This window comes from Manduca sexta, chromosome 28 (assembly GCF_014839805.1).
Source record: "Manduca sexta isolate Smith_Timp_Sample1 chromosome 28, JHU_Msex_v1.0, whole genome shotgun sequence".
Classification (NCBI taxonomy): domain Eukaryota; kingdom Metazoa; phylum Arthropoda; class Insecta; order Lepidoptera; family Sphingidae; genus Manduca; species Manduca sexta.
The window spans coordinates 6762861-6789014 of NC_051142.1; the positions used below are offsets into that span (position 1 = coordinate 6762861).

A 26154-nucleotide genomic window follows, 5' to 3' on the forward strand; every position below is an offset into this window, starting at 1 on the left:
AAAACGCAAAATAATGCGAGACGACATGTTATCGACGAGTTTCCTATATTATGTGTAGTAGAGTACCTCCACGGAGCGCTGAGGTGTTCGCCAGAGTCAGAGCTAAAGTCATTCATTAGTACGATGTGTAGAACCATAACGACTTTCAGTACAGCCAGTAGCCAGCCTGCGCATGCGGGGAACGTGTGGGCGGTGGGGGGTGCGCTCCGTGTTTCAGCCGACGTCGGTCTTGCAATTCAGTCTTGCTTGTGACATGAAAGGGCGCGATCCTTCACACGCATCACGGTGCTTCGAGCAATGCATCACCATGAACAGCCGCCAGGGTTCGCATGTAATGGTAAGTCTTTAACAACTGTATTTGCTATATTTTTATAATTAGAATACTTTTAATATTTGTATCTTTTAGTATACATGTATTTGATATATCATAATTGGCTAACGTTTCAATTAAGCATATAGATACTACTACCGCACACTGAATCGATGTTCATGAATCAATGTTTACAGCAAACCCTATTGAAATAACAATAAAATTGTGTTTTTAATATCATAATAATATTATATATAATACAATACAAAAGTACCTATTACATTTAATACAAATTTTGCAATAATAGGAATGAACTTTATATTTTTGTAAGTATGCATCTACAGATACATTCCATTTTATTTACAGTCTCGTTATGGCGTAAATTTTCAAAATACATTTAAAATGTTTTTGCTTTATTCGGATTTATGATATTTTCAAAATACACGAGAATGTCAGTAACTTCCTTGCATCATGAATAGTATGTGCATTTTTTTATTTAAATAATTATATAAATATTAATAAATTTAAAATCAATATAAATTGTAAATATTAAAAAAGTTTATATTATATTTACTTGCGTTCTACAATAGTATTTACACAGTAGTATGCAAATAGACATACTTACTAAATATCTTCAGGAAATATAAGCACATCAATTATTAAATATTTTTAAAAGAATAAAATCTACTCTATGATCTTTATGCACAATTGAAGTTTGAACTTGAAGGTCACATTGTAATCATTAGGTATCTCCATTAGCAAGAGAAATGGATAAAGATACGTTTTAGAGTTCATTCTGGGAGTTGCGAATGTAAACAGTGAGCCTATAAATAACCTTTTTATAATCGAAATCTTATTTCTGAAAAAAACATGAAAACATCGTTTATATTTTACGGTTACATTCCTTATCGTTTTCATTTTATGGGAATTGTTATGTCTACCAATTATAACTGAGTAAAATTAAGATAAAATTATTTTAAAAAATATGTTTTATATAAAAAAAAATCTTCCTGAGTTGCACCAATAGATACATGAAATAAAAAGAATAGAACCAATATATTTTTATCGATTTGTTTTAAAAATACATGCGTACAACTACAATAACTTTCTTTAATAGACGAATTCATAGTAAGGTCCTAATATTCGGGGAACCAAAAAAACTATTTAAAATTTAAGTCTTTGAGAAAATGCTGTAACGTTTTGGTAGTACATTATTGCTCTAAAATTTATATTAAACTGACTAATATTGCTGTACTTAACAAAATAAATCTTTGCAATAATAATACACCTATGTATCTATCATTCATTAATATTTTATTAAATTTATATTTTGTACATAAATAACTGAACAAATTCAAAATTTTAATACGCTTCTACACTTGTACGTAAAACGAAATATTCTTTTTTTTAAATTTAAAATTAAGTATACTCTTTGAAGTTTATTTCAGTAAAGAAAGAACGATTTTTAATAAGAACATAAAAGTTTAAAGGCGATTTGAAATTTTAATTTGTTCAGCTACTTTCGTGGCTCACTACATAATAATTCCAAGAAAATATTATTTACCGCTGGTGAAAAGGAAAATGATTTGGTTTTAAGTTTATTGTTTAAACGAACTTGGCATAAATTAGTAGAATTTTTTACTTATTTTATTTCATTGTGGGATGATTATGGGCATTTTTATTATTCTCTTAAAAAATGTAGAATTATAACTTTGGAGTGGTAATAACAAAGTAGTGGTTTTATTCTCTTTGGTAACAGCCACAATAATCGAATAACAATAAATAGTTGCACCACGTATCATTCCGTTTATTTCAAGATGTTGCGGTCGCATTGTTGGAGCAAGTATATTTCTGAAAGGTACGCCGCAAATTGAATTGAGATCCCTTGTCATGTTGACATTCTTAATTAAGTATCGCCGTTGCTCCATATTTGGTTGAATTATGAACTCTACTCCATAGTGTTCAGCTTCTTGTTTATTAGACTTGTAACGTCTTTAATATTATTTATGTATTACTTGCTAGCATTTTCATTTTAGCAATTTATCATTAGTTGGATAACGTATACGTATAGGGAAAAATTGTAGAGATGTCTCTTCAATGTTTTCCTGCAATAGGTTAATAATAAATTATCCTGATTAATTTAGTTTTCTATTCTATAACTGTATAGTAGTCATTGTATTTATTTAGGTACTAGCCATCACAAGCATTGTAGATAGAGTCTTAAATTTAAAACAACCCCATTGCGAGAAAGCGGGTTAATCAGGAAGTATATTATAATGATATTTTTAATGAATAAAAAGATCTGATACGTCTCCAAAATACAATCCCTAAGATTTTGTTTGTTGAGCCAGTTATTGATACAAATGTAACTTTATAAACCTACATAAATAGAACTCTTTTGTCAGTGGAGGTATTACCAAGAACCGTATGACATCATAGAGCAACAACACACTTTGCAGGTGTAGTGGTTTGTGGTATCACGTATCGCTGTAGAGAAATAGAACATTTAACTAATTTACTCTGGGCAGCACTGAACGCAAAACTTATTCAATAATACCTGTATACGTATAATTTCATAATAAATTATTTCGTTAGTAACCAACTTATAATTATGTTACCGATCGGACTACTTCAAAGCGAAAGTTATTACACTCTCTACTTTGTGCAGTGAAATAAATATTGGAGTTTTTAAGATATATGAAACATAGCAACCTGCATAATTACTTTATTAGTAATTTTACATGGGTACGCTAGATTATGCGTTTGTAATTTAGTTATACAATATACTTATTACAATCATTATATTAATGTTGGCATTTTACAATTTTTTCGCACGTAAACAGGGTTTTTTTTAAATATTATTTCATATGAGTGAGAGCCAAATCAGATTGTGAATCATTTTTTTCCATGACAATTTATACCTAGGCGTATAAAGATTAGATAATGTACACTATCGTGGTATATGAATATATGAAATTACTGTTACAATTATTGTAATTGCGGTTTTATTGATCCGATAAAAGAATTATATCTTTGATAATCATTAGTACATAGGTATACGGTTCTAATCAAAGGAATTAACCCTTATTAATTGGGTCTTCGGATTCAGTCAATGTTAATTTGCTCACCTTTTATTATTAAGTACGTGAATATTATGTTTTTACAGTCTAGTGCTTACAGCTATGCCTCCATAAATAATATGTAGCTGGATCTTTATAAAATATAATATAATGTTTTGGAGTAAAGTAGCTAATAGCACGAGTTCCTTGTCTGGGTCTCGGTTAAAGTTTTCAATTCGTTTAATCAAGCAGTATGGTTGAAAAGATTTTCTGAAGTGTACAGAATATAGATTTACTTGTTGGAGCCAGTACAAATGTAAAATTACTAATAATGACAGTGAATGTGTGAATATCAAAATATAGTTCAGATACTTGATGACAACTTCATTGTATGTAGTAAAGATTCCGAAATGGTAATACTTTGTATTTATTTGCATCATTTTAGTCTTATGCTCTACAATTCTATGTAATCGGTGGAATTGCTACAAAAGCTCATACCTATATCCGCCAACCCCATTCGTACCATAAAGAAACTTGCTTCTAATGCCTCTCTACCCTTTACAGCATACTGATGTATGGGGAATAAACGAGGATATTCCACGGGGAACCTTAAATACTTCTATGTAAATGGTTTAGTTGAAGCTAATACATTTGGAAAGCAATATTTTATTGGTTTCCAAATGTAGACAATAGTTAATATATATGTTTTATTATAAGTACGTAATATATTACTGTTCTCGCATTGCACGAAAATAAACACTACGAGTAAAAGTTCATGGATACTTTTCTTTTTATCAATACAGGTATTCCATGTAATAGTACAAATTTATTGTGATAAGGACTTTATCACAATTTTATCGAGGGACGGCATTAATAGGAAGTGGTCTTGTCACTTTTGCAGTTAATGTCAAAGATATATGGTACGTAGATAATGTAATTAAACCCGCATTCGAATATAGTTCAACAAGTAAGATACGAAGAGTCCTTGCGCGAAGGGCATATCAATTTATTTACTTAGGGTTGTCCTATACAAAGCTTTGAACTTTAGTGACCTTGATTAAGCGGTTATGGAAACTGTTTCCTTGAAGTTTTCACTCTCCTTTTTCAAAACTACGTGCAAAATTGGGAGCGTAAAATTAGTGAAAATATTTCATTGTGACGCATGCGTGGATTCATTGATTTGTCCTACGTTGATTTTGTTCTTATGACGCTCTCTAAAAGATGTTTATCTGTGCGGATTTTAAACTTCACTTACTAAATATTTAATTAAAATGCTGATGCATGATACCGCTGTTGACCTTGAATGTGTTGAATTGTGATAGGGCGGAGAATCAATGAACCGTTGAGACGAGAATGGACGTTTATGACGTTCCGATGTTAATTGCCAGACAACAAGATCTCATTCACGTAAAACATCATAGCTACCTATTTATTAATTAGAGAGTGCTTTATCACAATAAGTTGTGTAACAACTTTATGGCGTTCACCAAAGAGATTCTGTAGCAGGCCAGGTCGCATGACATCGTTCGCAATCTCAGAATAACTGGCCGTCGCGTCTAATTATAATACAGAGATCTCCGCTGTTCTTTTATCCATACCAAATACGAAAATTTTAACAAATATTCTGCTATTTCTTCATAGTTATCTCTTAAGGATTACATGTTTTGAATATAAAAATAACAATTGTGACTAAATGCTATAAAGGTGATGATATTTAATCATGTTAAAATTCCCCCAGACAATTGTCGCTACTAGTACAGTAGCTAGAGAATTATTTTTGGACAGTATTGGGATTATTTTATATTACGGCATGTGTTTTAAATTTGAGCCCATTGTTTCTAGCGACCGGTGCAGCTCGGCATGTAAATTTATAAAAAAAATATTAAGAAGTGGTCTAAAAGATTTTCGAATTCTAAATAAAATATTATTTATATTATTTCGTAGTATATGCTTTCACATCGTCGTTTGAGCGGCCTAAAATCTATTACAGCCTAACCCATGCCCCTTCCAAAACACATCCCCGTAATACAGAACACACGAGATTCTTACGAGTCTCGTGTCTATTTGTCAGACTGTCTGCACAGACAAATGTTTCAAAGTTATTTCAGTTTCTTTTACTTATTTCGCACCTCCCAGTTTTTTCCTCGCCTTGGGTCCTGGATTAGGCAGTGTCGTGGGTTTTATAAGTATTCGGATAACAGTAAATTCATCCCGTATGGGTTGGCTATATTACTTACTACTCACTATTTATTACTTTTATGCATAATATTGTTTTTCAATTTAAAATTTATGGCTTTCCTTGAAATTTTGGTACATAGTTGCAATATACTACCAATGTATTTTAATAATATTTTCCTCAAACCAACATTATACTTTCATGGTACAGATATTTACCTGGAATTTACTCCATACAGAACTTCATTAAATACTACGCAATGTTGCATCACCTATTGTTAGCAGCACGTTTCGTCACTTAAATTTTAAGTTTACCTATTTAAATAAAATTTATTGACAATTTTATCATATACTTAAAATATTTATAAGTTCTTTATACAGCTGAATTCTATTATCTCGTTATTTTGTATTTATTAAAACTGCAAAGCAACCATTACTAATTCAAAATTTTACGTCCGCTACAAGGTCATTAATTCTAAAAGACTGCTTTAGGTTGAAAATACCACCGTGGCGACCAAACTAACAACAGTGGCATTCCCAAGGAGGATTGACGTCAGAGAGGCCAGTTGTACAGCCTTATGATGTATTAAAAAAAAACACTTACATTTTAGATCTATTTGCACTATGATATCTCATATTTCATAAAACGTACTTATATTAAATTTACCCACGGAGGGGATATTGTGTACTAGCGTGCAATGGTCGAGCGTGGTGGAGGATGCTTTCAATCCTTTTAATCACGAATATTAGCAAATGCTTTTGCCCAACAGTGGGATAATAATATGTAAGCTAGTAAAAACGACATTCGTTATACTATGTACAGGGAAAAACGGTAAAAACAAAACGCTTACAATCCTGTGTGCATGATTCCCCTTGTTTTCTGAGTACTTGGTAGATTCAAACAAAAGTATTTGAATATTTGTTGAGGTTTTATTTGTTATAACATAACTGCTTAGTAAAAATTTATCAGGTTTTATACCAATAAAACCGTACGTACCTACGTAGATATTTACATTAGTTGCACAGCCTAAAATGAAAGTCAGATTTAGATGAAATTTCATAATCTACGATACGATAATAAAAGGAGCGCGCATGTATTAAGTTTCTATTCTTATATTATTTTTGTCTTAAGCTACAGCTTGGGCTTTATTTGGAATACGGTGACTTAAACAAGGCTTATTTGATAAGTATATTGTTGTTATGCATACCTACTTATACCTTAATACACCATTGTAGTTGCAATCTATAATGTATATATTACTTTGTGCTTTTTTGGCTTTTATAACGCTCTTCGATAACAGACTTGGCTCTCGTATATGCTATAATTCATTTTTCTAAATTAATTGCTTGTTAGTTTACTATACTTTATTACTAGATGTTTGAATCAATAGACTTCTGTAACACCTTGCAGTGTTTTTGTTGCATGGTACTTTCAAAAATATTCAAAGTAACGCTAAATCTACCATGAAGTGAATCGGTTCAGGCAGTATCTACAAATTTTCGTCTTTGTATGCTAGAAACAATTAGTTTGCAAATGGTGTAAATGTTCTTATGCATGTCACTACACGTGATCGACATTGTTTTAAATATTAATAGCAATATGTTGACGTTGATAAATACGGCAAAGCTGTGCGTAGATGCGTTAGAGAATAAAAACTTTCGAATTGAATTTCTAACGTGTAAAATCTACAAAATTACTGGAATGTTGGTATGCATCTCTGTTTGTATTATAGTGAAAGGAGAACGTAGAGGTCGTTTGGAGGGCGCCGAGGACACCTCCAAGCACTACTTCTACTTTATTATACGAATCGGGTTGTTCACCCTCAGTGTGCCTATTTTATTTGTTTGTTACATTACATTTGGCACTAAAAATATATAAACACCTATATTAACCGGGTCAACTGTATTATTTTTCTGACGTGCTGTTTCATTTGCGCGATAGGTACAATAATACTTGTTCTGATATTGTGAGTATTAGCTTACGTTCTCGGGTTATTCTTATTTTGACTAATAAGAACGCTCAATTGTCGTCATCATTAATTGCGACGGAAATACGAGTACACCGCGACGGTTTTAGAGTGCATAATTATATTGTATATTATACTATATCACATTATTACAATATTTTTAGGTACTAAAGATCTCAACACATTTGCCTGCTGAATGTTATGTTCAGTATAATGCATATTTGAGAAACGTACGTTGAGTTTTATCTACACTTTTAAACTGTAACAATGCGCGTTCAGGCTGCGTCATCACTATGAAGCACAGATCGTCACGTAGCAACCAGCCCCGTAAAAATATCAAACCAGCGGAAAAAAATGAATTAGATTAAATGTATTAGATTTTTTTAATTTTCGTATATTAACAGATTTAGGTTGTATGCTGGATCGTATTCAGGCACTGATACCCCCACAACGCCCTAACTAGATTTTCTAGAATTTTATCCGTAACTTATAATACATTTAAAAAAAAATGAACGTCATCTTTCTAACAATATTACTTTGACTTGTTACTTATGACATTATGAAATAAGTAATATAATTTTTGCTAAACAATATATGTATGTAACGAAAATGATTTGTACTACTTTTTGCGCACGAGGAATGCAAAAAAAATATAATATGAGTCACAAGTATATTAAATTTGACGTTCGAATTGCGACCCTTGGACGAAGATTGGTATTATAATTAATTATCATTCTGACAATTAACTCTCTTTTTAAATTTTAATTTACTGCTGAAAAACGTGAAAATTAATTGTCGCTTACGAATATAGCAAGTAATATAATGAAGAAAAAAAATATGACGAAAGAAAGTTGCTACTGTTACACAAAATACCTTAATTTTAAATACTAGCTTTTTTCTCGGCTTTGCCCGCATAAAAAAGTTTTCCGGAATAAAAATTCCGTTACACCCATATTTTCTCGGGATAAATAGTAAGTAAATAGTCTATGTCCTTTTCAAGGTTTCAAACTATGTCTATACCAAAATTCATCGAAATCCATGCGGCAGTTATTGAGTTTTCCGTGTTCAAACAGGCCGACAGACGCGCCGGTGAATTTTATTATGTAACTATCTTTTGCCTGCGGCACCGCCTACGTAAATAAAGTTTTTTCGGGGTAAATATTTTCCCGGGATAAAAGAGTAGCCAATAGTAATCAAAAGTAATGTAGCATCCTATTAGTGAAAATTTTTCAGAATCGGTTTAGTAGTTCCTGAGATTAGCAAGTTCAAATAAACTTACTCTTATAATATTAGAATAAATTATGTAAGAATATACTAGTTAGATATATTATATAAAAAGAGCTTTTAAATAAGAAAAGGTATATTAACATCTCAACCTCACAAGGTCACTATATTTAGTTCACTTTCAAAATAATTTCTCTTTAATATGAAAAGCGCTAGGTGTTTCGCCTTTTCAAAATATAAAAACAAACATAATACTATTTTTATTTAATCAGCTTGAACTTTATTTCAATATTATTTAGATTTAATTTGCAATGAATAGTATTTATCTGATAGCAAAAGTGACATGGTTTTTCAATAAGACGCATGGTAAGCAGTTGAGTGGTGTTTAACAAATTGAAATGTGTGCCAAAAAAAATGTATCGCGCTCTGATTTCGTTTATTCCACGAGTCAATTCAGACATTGTATTGCTAAACATTATTACATTTTCATAATTAACGATTACACTTGTTGCAAATGATATCTCTTGTATGTGAAAAACCATAGTTTTTTACCCAAAAATGTTATACAATAAATAGGTTTGTTATGATAATAATTCATAATAGTATAGGCGCGTTCGGGTAAGGTCGGATACGGGATAAGATCGTATAACGAAAAAATACCACGAATCTATGGTTATTTTTTATTGTTGTTGTTGTTGTCTCTTTTTGCCCCACCTTATATACCACAGTTGATACTACGACCAAGAACGGGTGTGCTATGTGCATTGAAACAAAAAAGGTGGATTTCGCTCTTCTTAACATTTTTGAGTCTTCTGTTTGATTTTGTGGACCTTATCATACTAGCATTAGAAGCGTTATTAGAACTGAGTCCGAACTTACCCCGCGAAGGTCCGATCTTTTCTAAGGTCTTTAAATTTCTATACAGATATTATCATCTATTTTTAAGCTTACACAGAGAGAATTGGAAGATTATTAAATTATCACATAAAGTAGTATTAATAATAACCAGTTTTATGTATAAAATGCCGGTATCGCTTAAATATTTTATGAGAAAAAAAATTTTTTTCGAGACTCTTCGCAACACACCGAAAAACCGTCCGAAATTAGCCGAACGCACTCTACACTATATTTTGAACGTCATATCCATATCTATATTTAATACGTGCAAAGATTTGCACCCCATTTTAAGCACATGCGCGCATGAAGGTGTGTGAGATTTGTCATAATTTAGAGTTCATAAAGCAAAGAAAAGTAGAAAAATAAAATGTATGGTGTTGGTGGTGGTGGTAGGTGGTGGTGGTGGTAGGTGGTAGGTCTCTCATATGTGCGAATCCGCCTGGGTAGGTACCACCGCAATGTCTATTTCTGCTGTCAAGCAGCAATGTATAGTCACTGTTGTGTTCCGGTTTAAAAGACATTGTAGCCAGTGTAACTACTGGACATAATAAGACTTAACATCTCATGTCTTAGGATGGCGAGCGCAGTGGAATAAGTACCAAACAATACTTTGTAATTCATGGTATTAGATGGTGATTCTACTGTTTATGGACGGTCGTATCGCTTACCATCAGGCGAACGGCAAGTTCCTCTCGTCATACAAAAGAAAAAATGTATCTACAATAGGAATTATAGGTAATTATATTAAATCGACGGTCGAAATTAAATGATAAGAGACAGGTTGCGCCAACGTTATCATTAAAACAAGGTAAAAGCATTTTAAATTGTAATTGTAATTGCCAATAATACTGTAGGTGTTCAGGGCCAAATGATTAGGAAAATGTTTCTTATGCATGCTTATGTCGTCATATTAATTTATAAATAGTGTACATACTATTATAATTAAAATTATTTCATTATATATCTGAATTCTGAAGATACGACAAAACTAGACAACAACAAAATAAACAATTTATTTAATTTCAGCACTATAACAGGTAATTATATATTATATATAGGTATAAAATATATTTTATTAGTGTTGGCTAAAGAGATTAATTAATAAACATTGTTCAATGTTTCCTCTGACGTTGAATATCACTCAATATAGCAAGACAAAACCCTGTACAACAACAAGACAAAAATATTGTACTACGCATTGCCATGATGTGCCACTCAAAGATTTTTTGTAATTTATTAGACGTATGTCGTCGTTAGATACGTCTAAACAATTTAACCACCAAAATTACACGTGGACAGCAACGGGAAGAAACATAAACAAAACGTGATCACATATTGATGACTAAGTTTTTTATTTGTTATGATTATCGTGTAAATATTTTGTTAAAACCCTACTTGTCGACTCCCTAATTAACATATAGGTGTTATTTGCATACAAAACTTATACATAATAAGTTACTTTTGTTGACGATAAATTGATAAATAAGGCAAAGGACGTGATGTCAATGATTGCTATGGGATATAACGAGAGAAGTGACGAGATATCAGATCTGGTGGCCATTGATCGGTGGGCGGCGCGGCGTGCGGCGGGCGGCGAGTGCGGGCGGCAGGGCGGGCGGCGCCCACGTGTTCGCTCACGCCCGGAATAGACAGTCCACTTCGCGGCATTGCTCTTAGCTTACATCTTTCACGCTTAAAAAATCACTGAATACTTCCTTCATATCGTAATTACTTGTTACAACAAGTCTTGTTAATTCTGTGTCTTAACAAAGCAATATATTTGTAGAACTTAATAATACTTCAATTAGCATTTGGTAAATTATATTTCCGCGTATTTGTGCAAAGTTCCAGTGATAACGTAAGCACTAACGTAATACATAATTCATCACGTCCATGTGAAGTCTGCATAATACGTAAGCAAGTGTTTGACAAGTGTTGTGGTTTGACATTGGATTCGCAAGGACCAGCGGTTGGTGTTGCGGTCGTAGTGTTATTTTGAAATTTGGCTCGTTCGAAGCGTGCGCTAGAGTTGGAAGGAGCGTCGGCGCCGGCGCCGCGAGTGGAACGCGGCCGGGCCGAAGAGGCCGGAGTGCGGTGCCGGCCGCATGTGCGATGCGATGCGCGACAAACTGGCCGCGTTGCTGCGTAGCTCGGTGCACGCGCCCGTTATCGTCCCCGACACGGACAAGCTGCACAATGGCGCTTTCATACCAGTACACATCTTCCCAGAAGAAGGTGCACCATTTTTCCTTTAATCTGAAAAAAATACTTGCCCGTATTTAAGTATTTAGCAAACAAACATAAAACCCGAATATGTGTTGAATAAATTTGGTACTTATTTTTAAAGTTGTTAATGTATATTCGGATTTCGGAATACATTAATTACCCTGTATTTCTTTATTCAATAAATCAATAAAATTAGACAAGTGCATACAAAATATATTGGAGTATACCTATATATACACATTTGTAATATTGTGAAAAATAAAAACGCCACGAGAACAGACTGCAAAAAATTTGCTAAAATTGATAAACGGTTGTTCATAAGTTTTTACGTACATAATGCGTGTTTTCTCTATCATTTCTAGAACTTATCTAAATAAAAATATTATTAATACACTATTTCATAGACTTATTTGCATTTTATATCCTTAACTTGAATAGATAAGGTCTTAGTTATCGGATTTGTCACTTCCGAGAATTGTTTTAATCAGCACTCAATGTTAACGTTACTCAACTATTGTCTCGATGTCCTTAGCTCAGCGGAACTTACTAATCTATAAATATGCTTAATACAGTAGAGTCTGTTAATTCGTTCGCGCATTGCATAAAATGGCTGAATTAATTTTTGATATGTACATGTTTCACTGTTATGCAATTGTCAACACTTATACAATAGAGTATTCAAATTTATATTAAGTATATTTGCTAGTTAGGGGGTAAATAGTGCAAATACATTTATTTGCTCGTCGACGACAGCTTCGCTGGCACAGCTAACATTTAGGTACAAACCGAGAATTTTATAATAGCATAATATATACAAACACTGAACTTCATATATACATAATCTGCATTCCTAAAGACAAATGGTTAAATAAATCTTTGTTTCTGATCTGATGTAGAATTACTTATTTAAACATAGCCTCCCTCTCGTAAATCATAGATTTATATTGTAGAGATTAATAATATAGAGTTAAGGAACAGGCGGCGCATTTAAGAGTTTATCATTCTGATTTTTGAGAACTGCAGCACGCATTTAAATGTTCTTTGTTACTCAGCAAAAGAATGTTCTCAATATTTTTTAAGACGTTTTGGGCTGTACAAGCCTCATGCAACACTGTATCAATATTTTTTTACATACACAAAAGAAAATGGTCCCTATTACTTTCTTTTGCATAAAACACAATATTGTTAAATAAACCATCCAACTACGACATTGATTCCTAATGTGACATTGATATATAATTATTTAAAGTCAAATTACATACATATGAATGTTATAGCAGTATTAACTACTTATGGTCTAGACTCTACATAACTCTCTGTGCTGAATGAAAATCTTCAAGAAGTACGCTCTAGCCATCTTAACTGATTCTATTGCTAATCAGGTAGCCATAACTGATAAAATATTATCATACATATGCTTAAAAATCCTATCAGTATTATTTCTTACAAAATTACTTAATTTTGGAAATAAAACAATCTACTTTAAAGTTAAAGTAGTTAAAGGTACTAAAATCTATTTTGGTTATAATTGATTGGAATGTATAACAATTATAGATATTAAAATACATTACACGTAGTTATAGATAATTGCCTAGTATAAAAATATGGACAAACACCAATCATATTTCAATTTAAGCCAACATATTAATTGATTTATATTAAGATCTAACGAAAAATTCTCTAATCAGTAAGAAATAAAAATAAGTACCGTATCTACCACTACTATTTAAAGTATGAAAACAATAATATTTTTATATATTACCGCGCCTTGATGAACCAAGTATTGTAACCAACTATTTTGTGTAATCAACTTGTGGTGGTTCTTTAGAATCAGCTATAATATTCAATAGTTTTCGTGTTATCCTCTATGTCTCTTCTAAATGCTTACCGTCTTAGTTATCCCAATTATGCTAATTGGCTGCCTAAAGTAGTTTTATTAGATAGAGCATTAAATGAGATCGAGTGTATGTAGGATTCCGGAGTTTGCGTGACGGGGCGGCTTTGTGCGTCATTACGATATATTGCAGTCGAATTTTACTTTACGCTTTAACATATTTTGTAATACAATAAAGATTCTTTTCTAATGGTACGGAGAAAACAGTTTATTTTAAGATTTATTTCAGCTAAGAAGATAAATCATCGACGATGTTAAAAGTCATGTTTTAACCCTGAATTGTTATTGCTTCGAATTAAGTCTGACATTTTATTGTCGTATCGGTGTGAATTTGTAAGCTGGGCTTTCCTGTTTGCGATTTGTTTGTTACAGCAAATATGAAGAATAATATACCTTCGGGGAAAAATGTGTCGTAACTGGTACATTATTTATTTTCTTTAATACTAATATGATACTGAATGGACGCGTTATTGGGATGTCTCAACATCTCTCTCCCTCGTTGACATATATTAATGATGGTAATGATGTTACTTTTTGCGGTCTTTTTTTGTTGTTTGTCACAAGCCCCCTTCTCTACATAATTTATTATTCAGCGAATGGACAGTTATCGCTCAATCATTAATGAAATGGATATAATTTCTTTCAATTGTTTAGTGGTTGCGTACTTAACCTTGGAATCTAAGGTGCAAAGCTGATACTGATACCCGGTGCTCAACATTTTTATGGAACTGTCAATTTGCAAATTTAAACACACGTAAGTTGTCCCAGATTTGCGCACGAGAAGGAAATAAAGTATGTCCCCTTATATTGGGGCGAAAAAAAGGTCAGTGTCGCTGCATCAGTTGCATTTCAACTTACTCAAAGACATACGCTCATGCCTTTTATTATCAAAGGGATAGGTAGGGGCGCAACTGATGCACTGACTTATCGCTGTGCGTATTTCTTCCCATGACGTGATAGAGGGCGAGTCTGTTGCTATATCGGGTACAGATTCTAGACTCGGGCTGATACTCAGCGGAAAACCCAATATCACTTTGCCTGACCCGGGGATCGAACCCGACATCTCTACACAGCAGTCGTACCATAATGCAACTATGTACGCCATCGAGGCAGACAACCTAAATTCAGTTTACGCAAAGACGTGAGAATAATATTATGTATGTAACATTATAACTAATACAATAGATCAAACCTTTACCTGAAAATTAGCGCATAAGGATTACTGTAATTTACATGATATTTATTTACGCCCCATGGTCGCTAATTGTAATATGCAAGTACCTACATCGTAAAATAAAATATTTTCAGAGTTTTATTGCTAGATACTGATATATAGAGATTTAACTACCTGTGTGAGTCGACCTAACTGTTCGTAGTAGAAAGAGTATTCTTAATTCTTAAAAATAATTTACATTTTTCTAATTTTAATTCTAACGATGCAGAACATTCAAGTTGTCATAATTGAGACGTTAATTATTTTTAAAGATATTGGAATGACATTTTGAAAATACTAGCCGCTCCGCCGTTCTGGGTTAGTAACACTAAAGGCCTGTAGTTTGTAACTAACGCATAAATAGTTACTATGGTGTAATAAATAATACAGCCTTCGATTTTAAATCATGTAAATATTTATCTCAAATATTGACACAGTAACTTCATATTTATTTTGTTAATATACTCGACTATATAATTGACAGTGCAAATTTTTATCCATCGGTTTTACCCAGGTGCTACGTAAGGTAAATATGTAGAGGATAATCTGTGTTGTACAATGCCCTAGCATGGCCTACGTGCCGCTCCGCACATGCTTAGGATGTCACTTTCGACATTCGCAATGTTGCATTGCATTGAATCCTCAATATTTATGTGTGTGTCAACGAAACATGAACTTGCATACATATTGTTTTTGAATTGCTAAATCATTATTTTCGTGTCCTCCTTATATGTGTAGATTTGTTACATTTTTTATAATAATTTTCCTTTTAAGTTTATAGGCACTTTTAACTTTGTTATTTTTAAGTAATAAAACCGAATCTAATCCACAATCTATAGCATAAAGTAAGTTAGTTTAATATTTTAAATTTTGTCCTTGGTATATTTCATATCTGGTACATTATAACACTAAGTAGGTATTTTTAGAAGTTGTATTTATTTCAAGAACAATATCTGCGATAAAAAAACACGATAGAGCTGTAGAGCCATTTCTAGTAAATCAATGTGTTTGAAGAATTTTAAACTACTGTTATTATAGACCAAATTTAAACAAATTAGTCTTGAGCAAAGAAAATATCTTCCGAGTTAGATAAAAATTGAATCTATTGTGTAATTTTACTATTATAAGTACTATTTATTAAGGCGATACCTCAAGGTCCATTTTCATACATTTTGTTTCGCCTTTAATCTGGGTAACTAAACAAGTATTGGCAAGTAAAGAATTTAAATTCACGTCTAGTTAGTGATTAGTTCTCGCAGTTGAAGAAAAATGTAAAATAATTAATAATCATGGATATTTCTGCCTTTAAAATTTCGTCATATTAAATTTTTAAAGGCCGAAATATCCATGATTATTAATTATTTTTACGTTTTTCTTCAACTGCGAGAACTAATCACTAACTAGACGTGAATTTAAATTCTTTACTTGCCAATACTTGTTTAGTTACCCAGATTAAAGCCGAAACAAAATGTATGAAAATGGACCTTGAGGTATCGCCTTAACGAATTTTGTATGAGGGTTTTTTTTTTTTTTTTTAATCTTTATTTAAGGAATATGAGGGATTGGAACTGACGTAGTGTATGCCAATGAAAAGTCATTAATATCGCTATGTAAGCATCGAATGAAACTACAAAGATTCATAGTTTAAAAATAAAATTCTGAGACTGTCGTTACACGTGGCATTCATTAATGTATATTTTTAAAATCTTATATTTTGACAATTTATTACCGTCCCATATAGTTTAGTGCCAGATAAACATATGAAGCGAAAGGTGAAAAATAAATGCGCCATTGAAGATTCCTTAGAATTTTTTTAAATAACTTTGTTCTTTATGATTTCAAATATAATGTACATATTTAATTAGCAATCATAAATTGTATTTTAAATTTTAACTCTACGTGCAAATTGCACCCGCGCGGTATAAAGACGACGGAATTTCTTTACATTTCCCAACTCACACAGATATAAAAGAATATTTACTGCCACTAGTATTTTTTAACCAAAATGTATAATATAATAATATATTTCCTATAATTGTCCAGTTTACTAACAGAGAAAAAGTAATGCAAATAGTAGCAAAAATTGAAATAAATATAGACAATCTAATCCAATCGAAGGTTGTCTGTAAGTTTGTTTTTTTCCGTGGGTAGCGAAAGCCGATGCAGAATAAAATTAAAAACACGTAGCGATTCGCTAGCTAGCGATTACCAAAAGTCGTAATATCACTACTAATCAATAAATAGAGATATAATACGAATAAATGTATGAACGATTTATGTGTTTATAATCTTAGGGCGAACTAATTTGATGACGCCTTAATCTATAGGCCTATAGCCTCTAATTTCTATTTTTCTAGCTATAATATATTCCCATTTATATCATGACCATGACGCCATTGATATGTAAATATAACCAAAATCGAAATAATCTACAAATATTATAAATAAGTCGTTAAGTCTATTAAATATTATATTTTTTTTATTATTTTTACTATCTATACTAATTTAATTATCTTTGAGCAATTTTTATACAGAGAGAGAGAGAGAGAGAGAGAGAGAGAGAGAGAGAGAGAAAGAACTACGTGGAGAGTTATCCGAAAATTCGTCATTATAGTTATGATTCGAAACTGCCAACTTTCAAGTACCTACCTAATTAGCTAAGCTAATTAGTAAATATTATTTATGCCTTTACGAAGTTATGCCGTTCACAACTCTAGTCATATTTAAATGCAAATAATTCACCCTATTATTATGTCAATGAAGACTAACTATCCTCACGCAATATTTATGTGTCAAAATATTTAGTAACACAAAAAAAAAGGCAAATATAAATATTCAATTACAGCGTGTGCTATCTAACCGTGAAATGCTTATCCTTTTGGCATAATAGAAATATTATATGGGGTATATCTTTTCCTACGTATGAAATATATATATTCATCTGTGGTGCAAGTTAAGTTGTGCAGTGGGTTACGTATCGGTGTCATCAATTACTATCTGCTGAGCATACAATCGTTATTGTATGGTAGTATTTCCTAGACAGGGTAGAGTTTAGGTAAAAAGTCTTAATGTTGTACTGGCTGTGGTGGGCAAACTTCTTACGTTGGTGGAGAAATAGCAGTACCTTAGCGTCTTGGCTGCGTCCCTCCCAGTGGAAGGTGCGGCGATAGTCGCTTATTATCAAATACCAATACTTTGTCTGCATAACTCGGTTATGAAAAAGTTGTTGGGCATACCGCCATTTATGTGCAGTTGTACCGTGCAATGGGAAATAAATTCATACCCGAGAAAATGTGATGTTTTCTTTATCGTACGACTCAACGGCCTAATAACTTTTGATTATCTAAATACGCCGCTCCTGGATCTAAGCTGCCAATGAATGAAATGGTATTATCATTTATAACTCTGTATGTATGTACTTACATTTTAGCTTCAAACATTAATAAAAGACATTTGAATTTCTTTACGTAGGTGCTATTCGCCGTGTCATAGTTTGCCTGCTACTATGTTGTTCAATTGGCAAAAATGCGATATTGTCGTACTTCCGTGTTGTTATGATGATTCATAATACTTTAACAATAATGTATTAATCAGTTAAAACATAAATGTAACGTAATTTTCTTTCATCTGTCTTATAAAAGTAGCAAACATTATCACAAATTATGGAGGAATTTTGGCAGAATAGTGTGTATCTGTGCGATTGAGCTGACTTGGAACACCTATTTACACGTAATTTATACGAGTATGAGTATTGTGACGTAGTATTAAAATTACAGCAACTATTTTAGATTTTAGCACCAGGGCTATTCGAAATTCTGTTTGTTCTATTTTAAAATGCTTGAATTATCTAAATTCTGGGACATTTAGGCCGTGACGTGAGGCGGGTGTGGCGAATCTATTGAGTGTTTGGGAATAAATATTATTTTACGGGTGACAAATAAAATAAATACGCACATATTATTATGAATTGTCAAGGTATATTCTACTCATGTAGTTTTCTTTATCCCTTTGGGTATACTTGACATTATCTAACTGAATATGGTGAATGATGTATTGTTTGCTAATCGGCACGTTACTGCAGGGAGCGCACGCGAAGGCGGATTGGTATGGCGCGGGTGTTCCGCCAGCTGCGACGCCGAAGACGGCACGGCAGGAGCGCTCACCGACGGCAACGCCAACCCAGGAGACAAGGTACGATAACACGATGTTTTCTTGGGAGAAAAGTATGATAACTTGCCAAAAATTACACAAAGCGTATTTCTTTTAAATTTTCGCAATTATCACAATAATTTTATCAAAATACATAAGTAATTCACAAAAATACAATATTTATAACAAATATATACTGTATGTTCAATTAGCCAAACAGTACATTTACATCATAACTTGTAAGAATAACCACATAAGTTGTTGAATCGTAACAAATTGCGATTGTATTCAATCTTGAAAGCCCTGATAAAAGTCGTAGACTTTCAATAAAATTGAAATTCTTTATGTATACAAAAGATTTTCCAATAACGAACTGGAATGCTCAAGATTTACATGCCTACTTAACTATATAAAACTTGGTAAAGGTCGCCGTAGTATATAAGATCTTGAAAGTCAATATTTCCGAGCACTTGGCGATAGCCCACAGCTATTAAATGGAGCTCAATGCATGAATCTTTGAGATAAACATTGCATTCAATAAATGTTCATGTTCGTATTTAAAATAAAGTCTTGTTTTTATGTAATAAATGAATGCTAGGCGCGACGGAGGTAGGCAGACGGTTACCGCATTTGAAATTTGGCCGAATCTGTCGCGTTATAAGCTATTTTTTACGCCGCACTGCTGCATTACTTGAGCCATACATAGATCATCATAAGGCTGTAAACATGCATACATACGCTCGTACTCTCATATACATACACTCGTTGGAGGTTTTACACAACTATTGCGTGTCGACTGACACCAATGTACCAGCGTGGTAGAAAAATGATCTTGTGGTACACCCAATAGAATATATACCAGTTGCATGTTACTTGGTATACCTAAGTAATAACCGAATGTACTACATATTGTAGCATATCCTAGAGAAAGAGGGGCTATAGAAACATATTCACTATGTCGATTACAGTAATTTATTATTTATCACTTCTACAAGTACTTCGTCATCTCAATAACATGAATAATTAATACATAGGTACTTCGAAAATAATTTCTCACGTTTAATTTCTACATTGTTAATGATTAGAAAGTGTTCTAGAATGCCACATTAAAAGTGAATAGCATTGTTGGCCCATTCATGCTGTTGACAAAACCGGCAACAGCGTTAAACTCTACTTGCCGCAAAACTCTACTTCTTGCTAGCACAGGAAAATGACGCACTAGGACCAAACTAAACCAAACTAAACCACATCATTCACTAGTGTTAGTGTATGGGCCGTTTTATCATTACCTAACTGCAATGGAGCACTTGACTTCTTATTTGTAGTTATTTATAATTGTAGTTTTTATGATTGCCGACGTGCAATATTCATGTAAGTTTACATCTATCGTCTCCTTGGTGATTTTCTGTTATTATTGGATTATTATAGTTTGTTACATTGTTGTGCAGTTGGAGGGGCCGGGCGCAGCTCCGGACGACCCTGTTCACCTCAAGAGACGGGTGGGACTCTTCAGTGGGGTGGCTCTAATCGTCGGTACCATGATTGGTATGAATTTTTATTTAAACACTATTCAGAAATTGCTTTTCAGTTTTAGAATATTGTTTATTGATTCTGAAGGCCCTAGGCTCGTTATAGGAGAGCTCTAACGTTCCGCTGAACACTAATAGTAAATACATTAATTGATATTAACATTAAATATTTGCTTTTTACGTGCTGTTAAAGTAAGTATACATTCAAGTATACATTACACATAATAATATTTTGTTGACACAATCGTAAAAAATAATAATCTGTGTAGTCCCTCGACCAGAAAACGTTTAAAATAATATTAGCAATGCACATTAGTCATGTATTTACTTTAGCACGTGATGTTGACTTATATAAAGCAATATTTGAATGAATAACTATTAACATTGCAAATAAATTGAACCACATGTGCTCAAGTTATCCTGGACATGTGATTTTGAAGATAAAAATCTTATTCAAATACGCGTAGGATATAAATCATGACACATTGTTTATGTTTCATCACATGATGGTATAAATTTGCGTCAGTGTGGCACGCCCAATGACGGTAATGCAACTGGATGCCGCGCTCTGCGAGGTTTGCGATCGTCAGTCGGCTCACTCAGCCTACACCCGACCCGCCGCGTCGACTTGTGGAAGCCCATTACTCTAGCATGACATAAAAACATTCAATCTGAAGGAGATTGATGATAAACAGCACTCGGCAATAAAGAATGTTGGAAACTGATGTACCTACATTTACAAATAGCCTGTCTATTTCATCCTCGACTTTGTACAAAGTACCTAGGTACAAAGATTACATAAGCTTATTATTTATATATTTATACTTAATAACATCCGGTTTTTTATTAATGGGGTCTCCGTGGATGGTTAAATTTATAAAACAAACACTTTTTTCCAGAAAAGTTTAATCATACTACCAAAATTATTATTACATTATTAAAATTTGGAATACTTACTCCAAATACCTATCTATGAGATTGGGCCTTATATAAAAGTGCCTATCAAGTTACTACCTAGAATTTTGTGCAAATGTTTGCTATAATAATGATTGCTTGTAAATAGAAATATTAATTAATAGTTATGGCATGTGCTACGCTTAGAGAATTTAAGGTGCTACCTATCAACACGTTCGATAACTGGGTGTTTTAATCTCAGGCGACTTTTATTTTTATATAATACTCGTAGATATATGTTACAAACTACAGCGCCATGTTGCGCTATGCAAAATGATCGATTCGATTGGATGACTTAGTTCTGCTTTTCCTAAAACTATCTCAAAGTAGTGTATATTAATTGGGTATAAAAACATTACTACATGTAATGTTAAGTCCCTAGGGTGATGGGTGTAGTTTAATGTTATGGAGAGCTTTGTAATTCTTCGTTCAGTTTTAAGAAAAAAGGCCTCATAAAGCATTATTTAATAAGTGCATATTACCTGAATGCATTTAGTTTTTTTATCAATATCGTTTTTTTTTATTACCTGAGGAGAGATCTACTTCGTAAAAGATAGCGCAATAATAGTATATGTATATTCATATTAATTCGGCACAAATTACGTATCCCTGTTTGTACATTATAAAGACAGATACATTCAAGTGATAGGGCTATTGCTGTTTGTATACTAATCATGCATTCCAAATTGTTACAGGATCAGGAATATTCGTCTCGCCCTCTGGGCTTTTGGAGCGCACAGGCTCAGTGGGCATAAGCTTCATCATATGGATGGCATGTGGCCTGCTCTCGTTGCTTGGTAAGTCATTAAGTATTTGTTTTTTATATTTATTTATCAGTTTTGTTCATCATGGTCAATGATCACCGATCAAGCAGTGAAGCGAAATATCGCCAATTCGATATCCGTGTTGAGAATAATGTTTGTGTAGTCTAGACACATATATTTCGAGTCTGGATTTTTGGGGCCTAAAGTCATTCATGGATCTCCATATTGACGTCAAGAGTATCAACTTTTATTAATATGGCTAAAGTATATTAATTTAAAATATGTACTAAATTAAGGACTTACGACAACTTGAGTGTAAATACTAATAGTCCATTGAAATGTTACATTTTTTAGGCCTTACCTTGCGTTTTTTAGAGGACGCAATTTTATTTTTTTGATGTGTAGGGGGGGTCAGTCTAAAGCTAAAACCGAGTTTGTGGGGTCGCCACCCTTGTCTCACGGCCGCCATCTTGAAAATAGGGGTTGAAATGGTTTTTACGATGTATCTCTTAAACTATTTATCTGACCAAAAAAAGATATAAACATTTTTTGTTGCAAATTAAATTCTCTACAACTTTGGTCCAGTAACTTTTTGTCGTAGAACTATAAATAAAAAAGTTATAAGTGAAAATGTTAAAAAATTCAATGTTAAGCAATGTCCATTGCAACGTCATCTGAACGTGTGTTTATAAGGTTCATAATACTTTTTTTGCACTCTCATTACGTACAACACAAACCCGCGGTTGTCGGCTTGTACGCGAATTACTTGGATCCTGAATCGCGTAATGAGAGTACAAAAAAAAGTATTATGAACCTTATAAACACACGTTCTGATGACGTTACAATGGACATTGCTTAACATTGAATTTCTTAACATTTTCGCTTATAACTTTTTTATTTATAGTTCTACGAGAAAAAGTTACTAGACCAAAGTTGTAGAGAATTTAATTTGCAACAAAGTATGTTTATAATTTTTTTTTGTCAGATAAATAGTTTAAGAGATACATCGTAAAAACCATTTCAACCCCTATTTTCAAGATAGCGGCCGTGGGACAATTTAACCCCTACACTTCAAAAAAATAAAATTGCGTCCTCTAAAAAACGCAACCCCAAATGTAACTTTTCAATGGACTATAAATAGGTTTTTGTAGATCGATATATTACGTCGTAGGTAGGTCTGTTTTATGAACTCAATAGAATGGTTCGTCACGCGAGACTCTGGCTTCCGAGCAATCAACTGCTCAATAAAATCAATAGCAACAATGACCAATTCTATTTTTATGAAGGAGTGTGATAATACAGCTCAAGTATGTCAATTGTGATTTATTCACGTGTATGGCCGATGGTAGTTCGATGTTTTACTCTCGATTATGTATGTACTTCCTAAAAACAAGCGGAATACGAAAGAGTTAAAGAATGTTTAAAAATACAGAATTCACATGATATACAGAGTTTGCTAATTGATTTTAAGATTTCTGTCTTTCATTCTATTATATTTAATGATAGATTTTGTAAGACAAATAGTCTGATCACAGCACATTATGTATGTACTTCCCAGCTTTTTACCGACTGATGTTAGGTATCTTTTAAATACTAAACAACGTCGAGTTGTATATAATTTCTTAGTGTTGTGATATGCACATTTTGCTTCTAAAAATCATGTCTCACGCAATTATTGCATATTGTGCATTGTATGTAAGTCCCAAATAACTCATTTCACGCACGCAATTATATCAACTCTCGTATTTTTCATTTGGACAATTGAGAGTTGGGTTGTTCAATTGTCGTCGGGCATCGCCTCATTGAGCAACATTTGGCGCTAGAACGTGGTTAGCGGCAAATCCCAACATATTTATGATTAGATTGCGTTATTGTCAATTGGCAACAGCCGCCATGCCAAATGAGAAGCCCTACGCATGACTACATCAGACAATAGGCTGGCCCCTAATCGTCTGGAATGTAATTAATTCGCTATCTATTAGCGTAGCACGTGAGGCGAACTCGTCAAAGACGATTTTGATCGATGTTTTTTTTTTTGATTCTTATATTTGTCGTGCGTGTAGGAGCGCTAGCGTATGCTGAACTGGGGACTATGAACACATCATCAGGCGCTGAGTACGCCTATTTCATGGATGCCTTTGGAGGACCACCGGCATTCCTGTTTTCATGGGTAAATGAAATATTTATATTTTGGAAAATGTTATGCATTCTGAAATCGTTTATGAATATTAACCATTTTGGTCGGCAGGTATCGACGTTGGTGTTAAAACCGTCACAAATGGCTATAATTTGCCTGAGTTTCGCCAAGTACGCGGTGGAACCGTTTGTTTCGGAATGTGAGCCGCCAGATGCACTTGTTAAATTAGTCTCGGTCATTGCTATCGGTAAGATATCATTTCAATAAATACATATTATAATAATACAAATAATTTTAATTACTTTATTCTTGTTCTATTTTTAAAACTATTTGTGATTGAGCCTTGTTTTAAACCAATGTAACGTTTTCAGTGATGATATTAGCAGTAAACTGCTACAGTGTCAACTTGGCTACAAACGTACAGAATATCTTCACGGCTGCCAAATTAGTGGCCGTTGCGATTATTGTTTGCGGAGGAGCTTACAAACTGATTTTAGGTAATAAACTACAAGGTTTCAACTGTTTATTCATATTTTATTATGTGAAAAAATTATTTAAAATTAACTTGCCTATTTCATGATGTAATTTAAAAAAAAATCCAATATTGTAAAAGTCCAATTATTGTTAATCTCGTATTGGTCCAAATGTTGGTGCAACACTGACGGGTGGTGTGTCCGTATGGTGCAGGTAATACGCGACATTTACAGGAGCCCAACTTCGCCAGTAGTACGGCGACTCTGGGCAACATTGCCACCGCCTTCTACACTGGCCTATGGGCTTACGACGGTTGGAATAACCTCAATTATGTCACTGAGGAAATTAAAAATCCTTCCAAGTAAGTGGTATTTTAAAACTAACTTGATTTTGCCTGCAGACAAACGTATTACTAAACTAATTTTAAAAGTGTAAAGATAAAGTGGATATAACATCATTTCAGGTTTCAGCGTATAAAATTCATCGATGCTTGTATTCATATTTTAAGTTTAGTTTTGTCATTTCTCATTAATTGAAGTAAGATGAAAAATTGGTTTTTAGATTCTGTTTCAATATTGGTGATCCGGGAGCAATATCGATTTCATTCCATTTGTAATGTCACAACACGTAATTGTAGGAACCTCCCTTTGAGTATAATAATCGGCATTCCGCTGGTGACGCTGTGTTACGCGCTAGTGAATGTGTCGTACCTGGCGGTGATGTCGATGAGTGAGATGGTGGACAGCGAGGCAGTGGCGGTGACGTTCGGCAACCGGCTGCTCGGGCCCATGGCCTGGCTCATGCCGCTAGCCGTCACCATCTCCACCTTCGGATCGGCTAACGGAACTCTTTTTGTCGCTGGCAGGTAAACAGAATAACTAGTCCCAAGCTTTACTACTCTACCAATTAATTACTCAAAATAAAAACGAACGAATTAAAAAACGAGCTCGAATGTAAAAAACGGTCGTCAGTTTTTATTATTCACACAGTCAATGCCGTTAGATAATTGTGAGTGCAAATCTGTATTTTTGTCCCTTCAAAAATTTCATCTTTTGTAAACATTGGATAATTGCATTCTTTTAACTTTACAGACTGTGCTTCGCAGCATCCAGGGAGGGGCATCTATTGGACATACTGTCTTACGTGCACGTCCGTCGCTTCACACCCGCCCCGGGACTGATT

General features: G+C 33.3%; 1 protein-coding gene across 2 annotated transcripts; it reads left to right on the plus strand.

Moving 5' to 3' along the window:
• Positions 1 to 141: 141 nt before the first annotated feature.
• On the plus strand, positions 142 to 26154 carry LOC119190932 (b(0,+)-type amino acid transporter 1-like; the record flags this gene model as incomplete). Of its 2 annotated transcripts, none has more annotated exon segments than XM_037444415.1 (10): positions 142 to 337; positions 19047 to 19156; positions 20563 to 20659; positions 22293 to 22394; positions 24425 to 24531; positions 24610 to 24745; positions 24870 to 24995; positions 25186 to 25333; positions 25610 to 25837; positions 26064 to 26154. In XM_037444415.1, coding segments are annotated over 10 exon segments (1185 nt in total), but the record flags the coding sequence as incomplete, so codon positions are not given.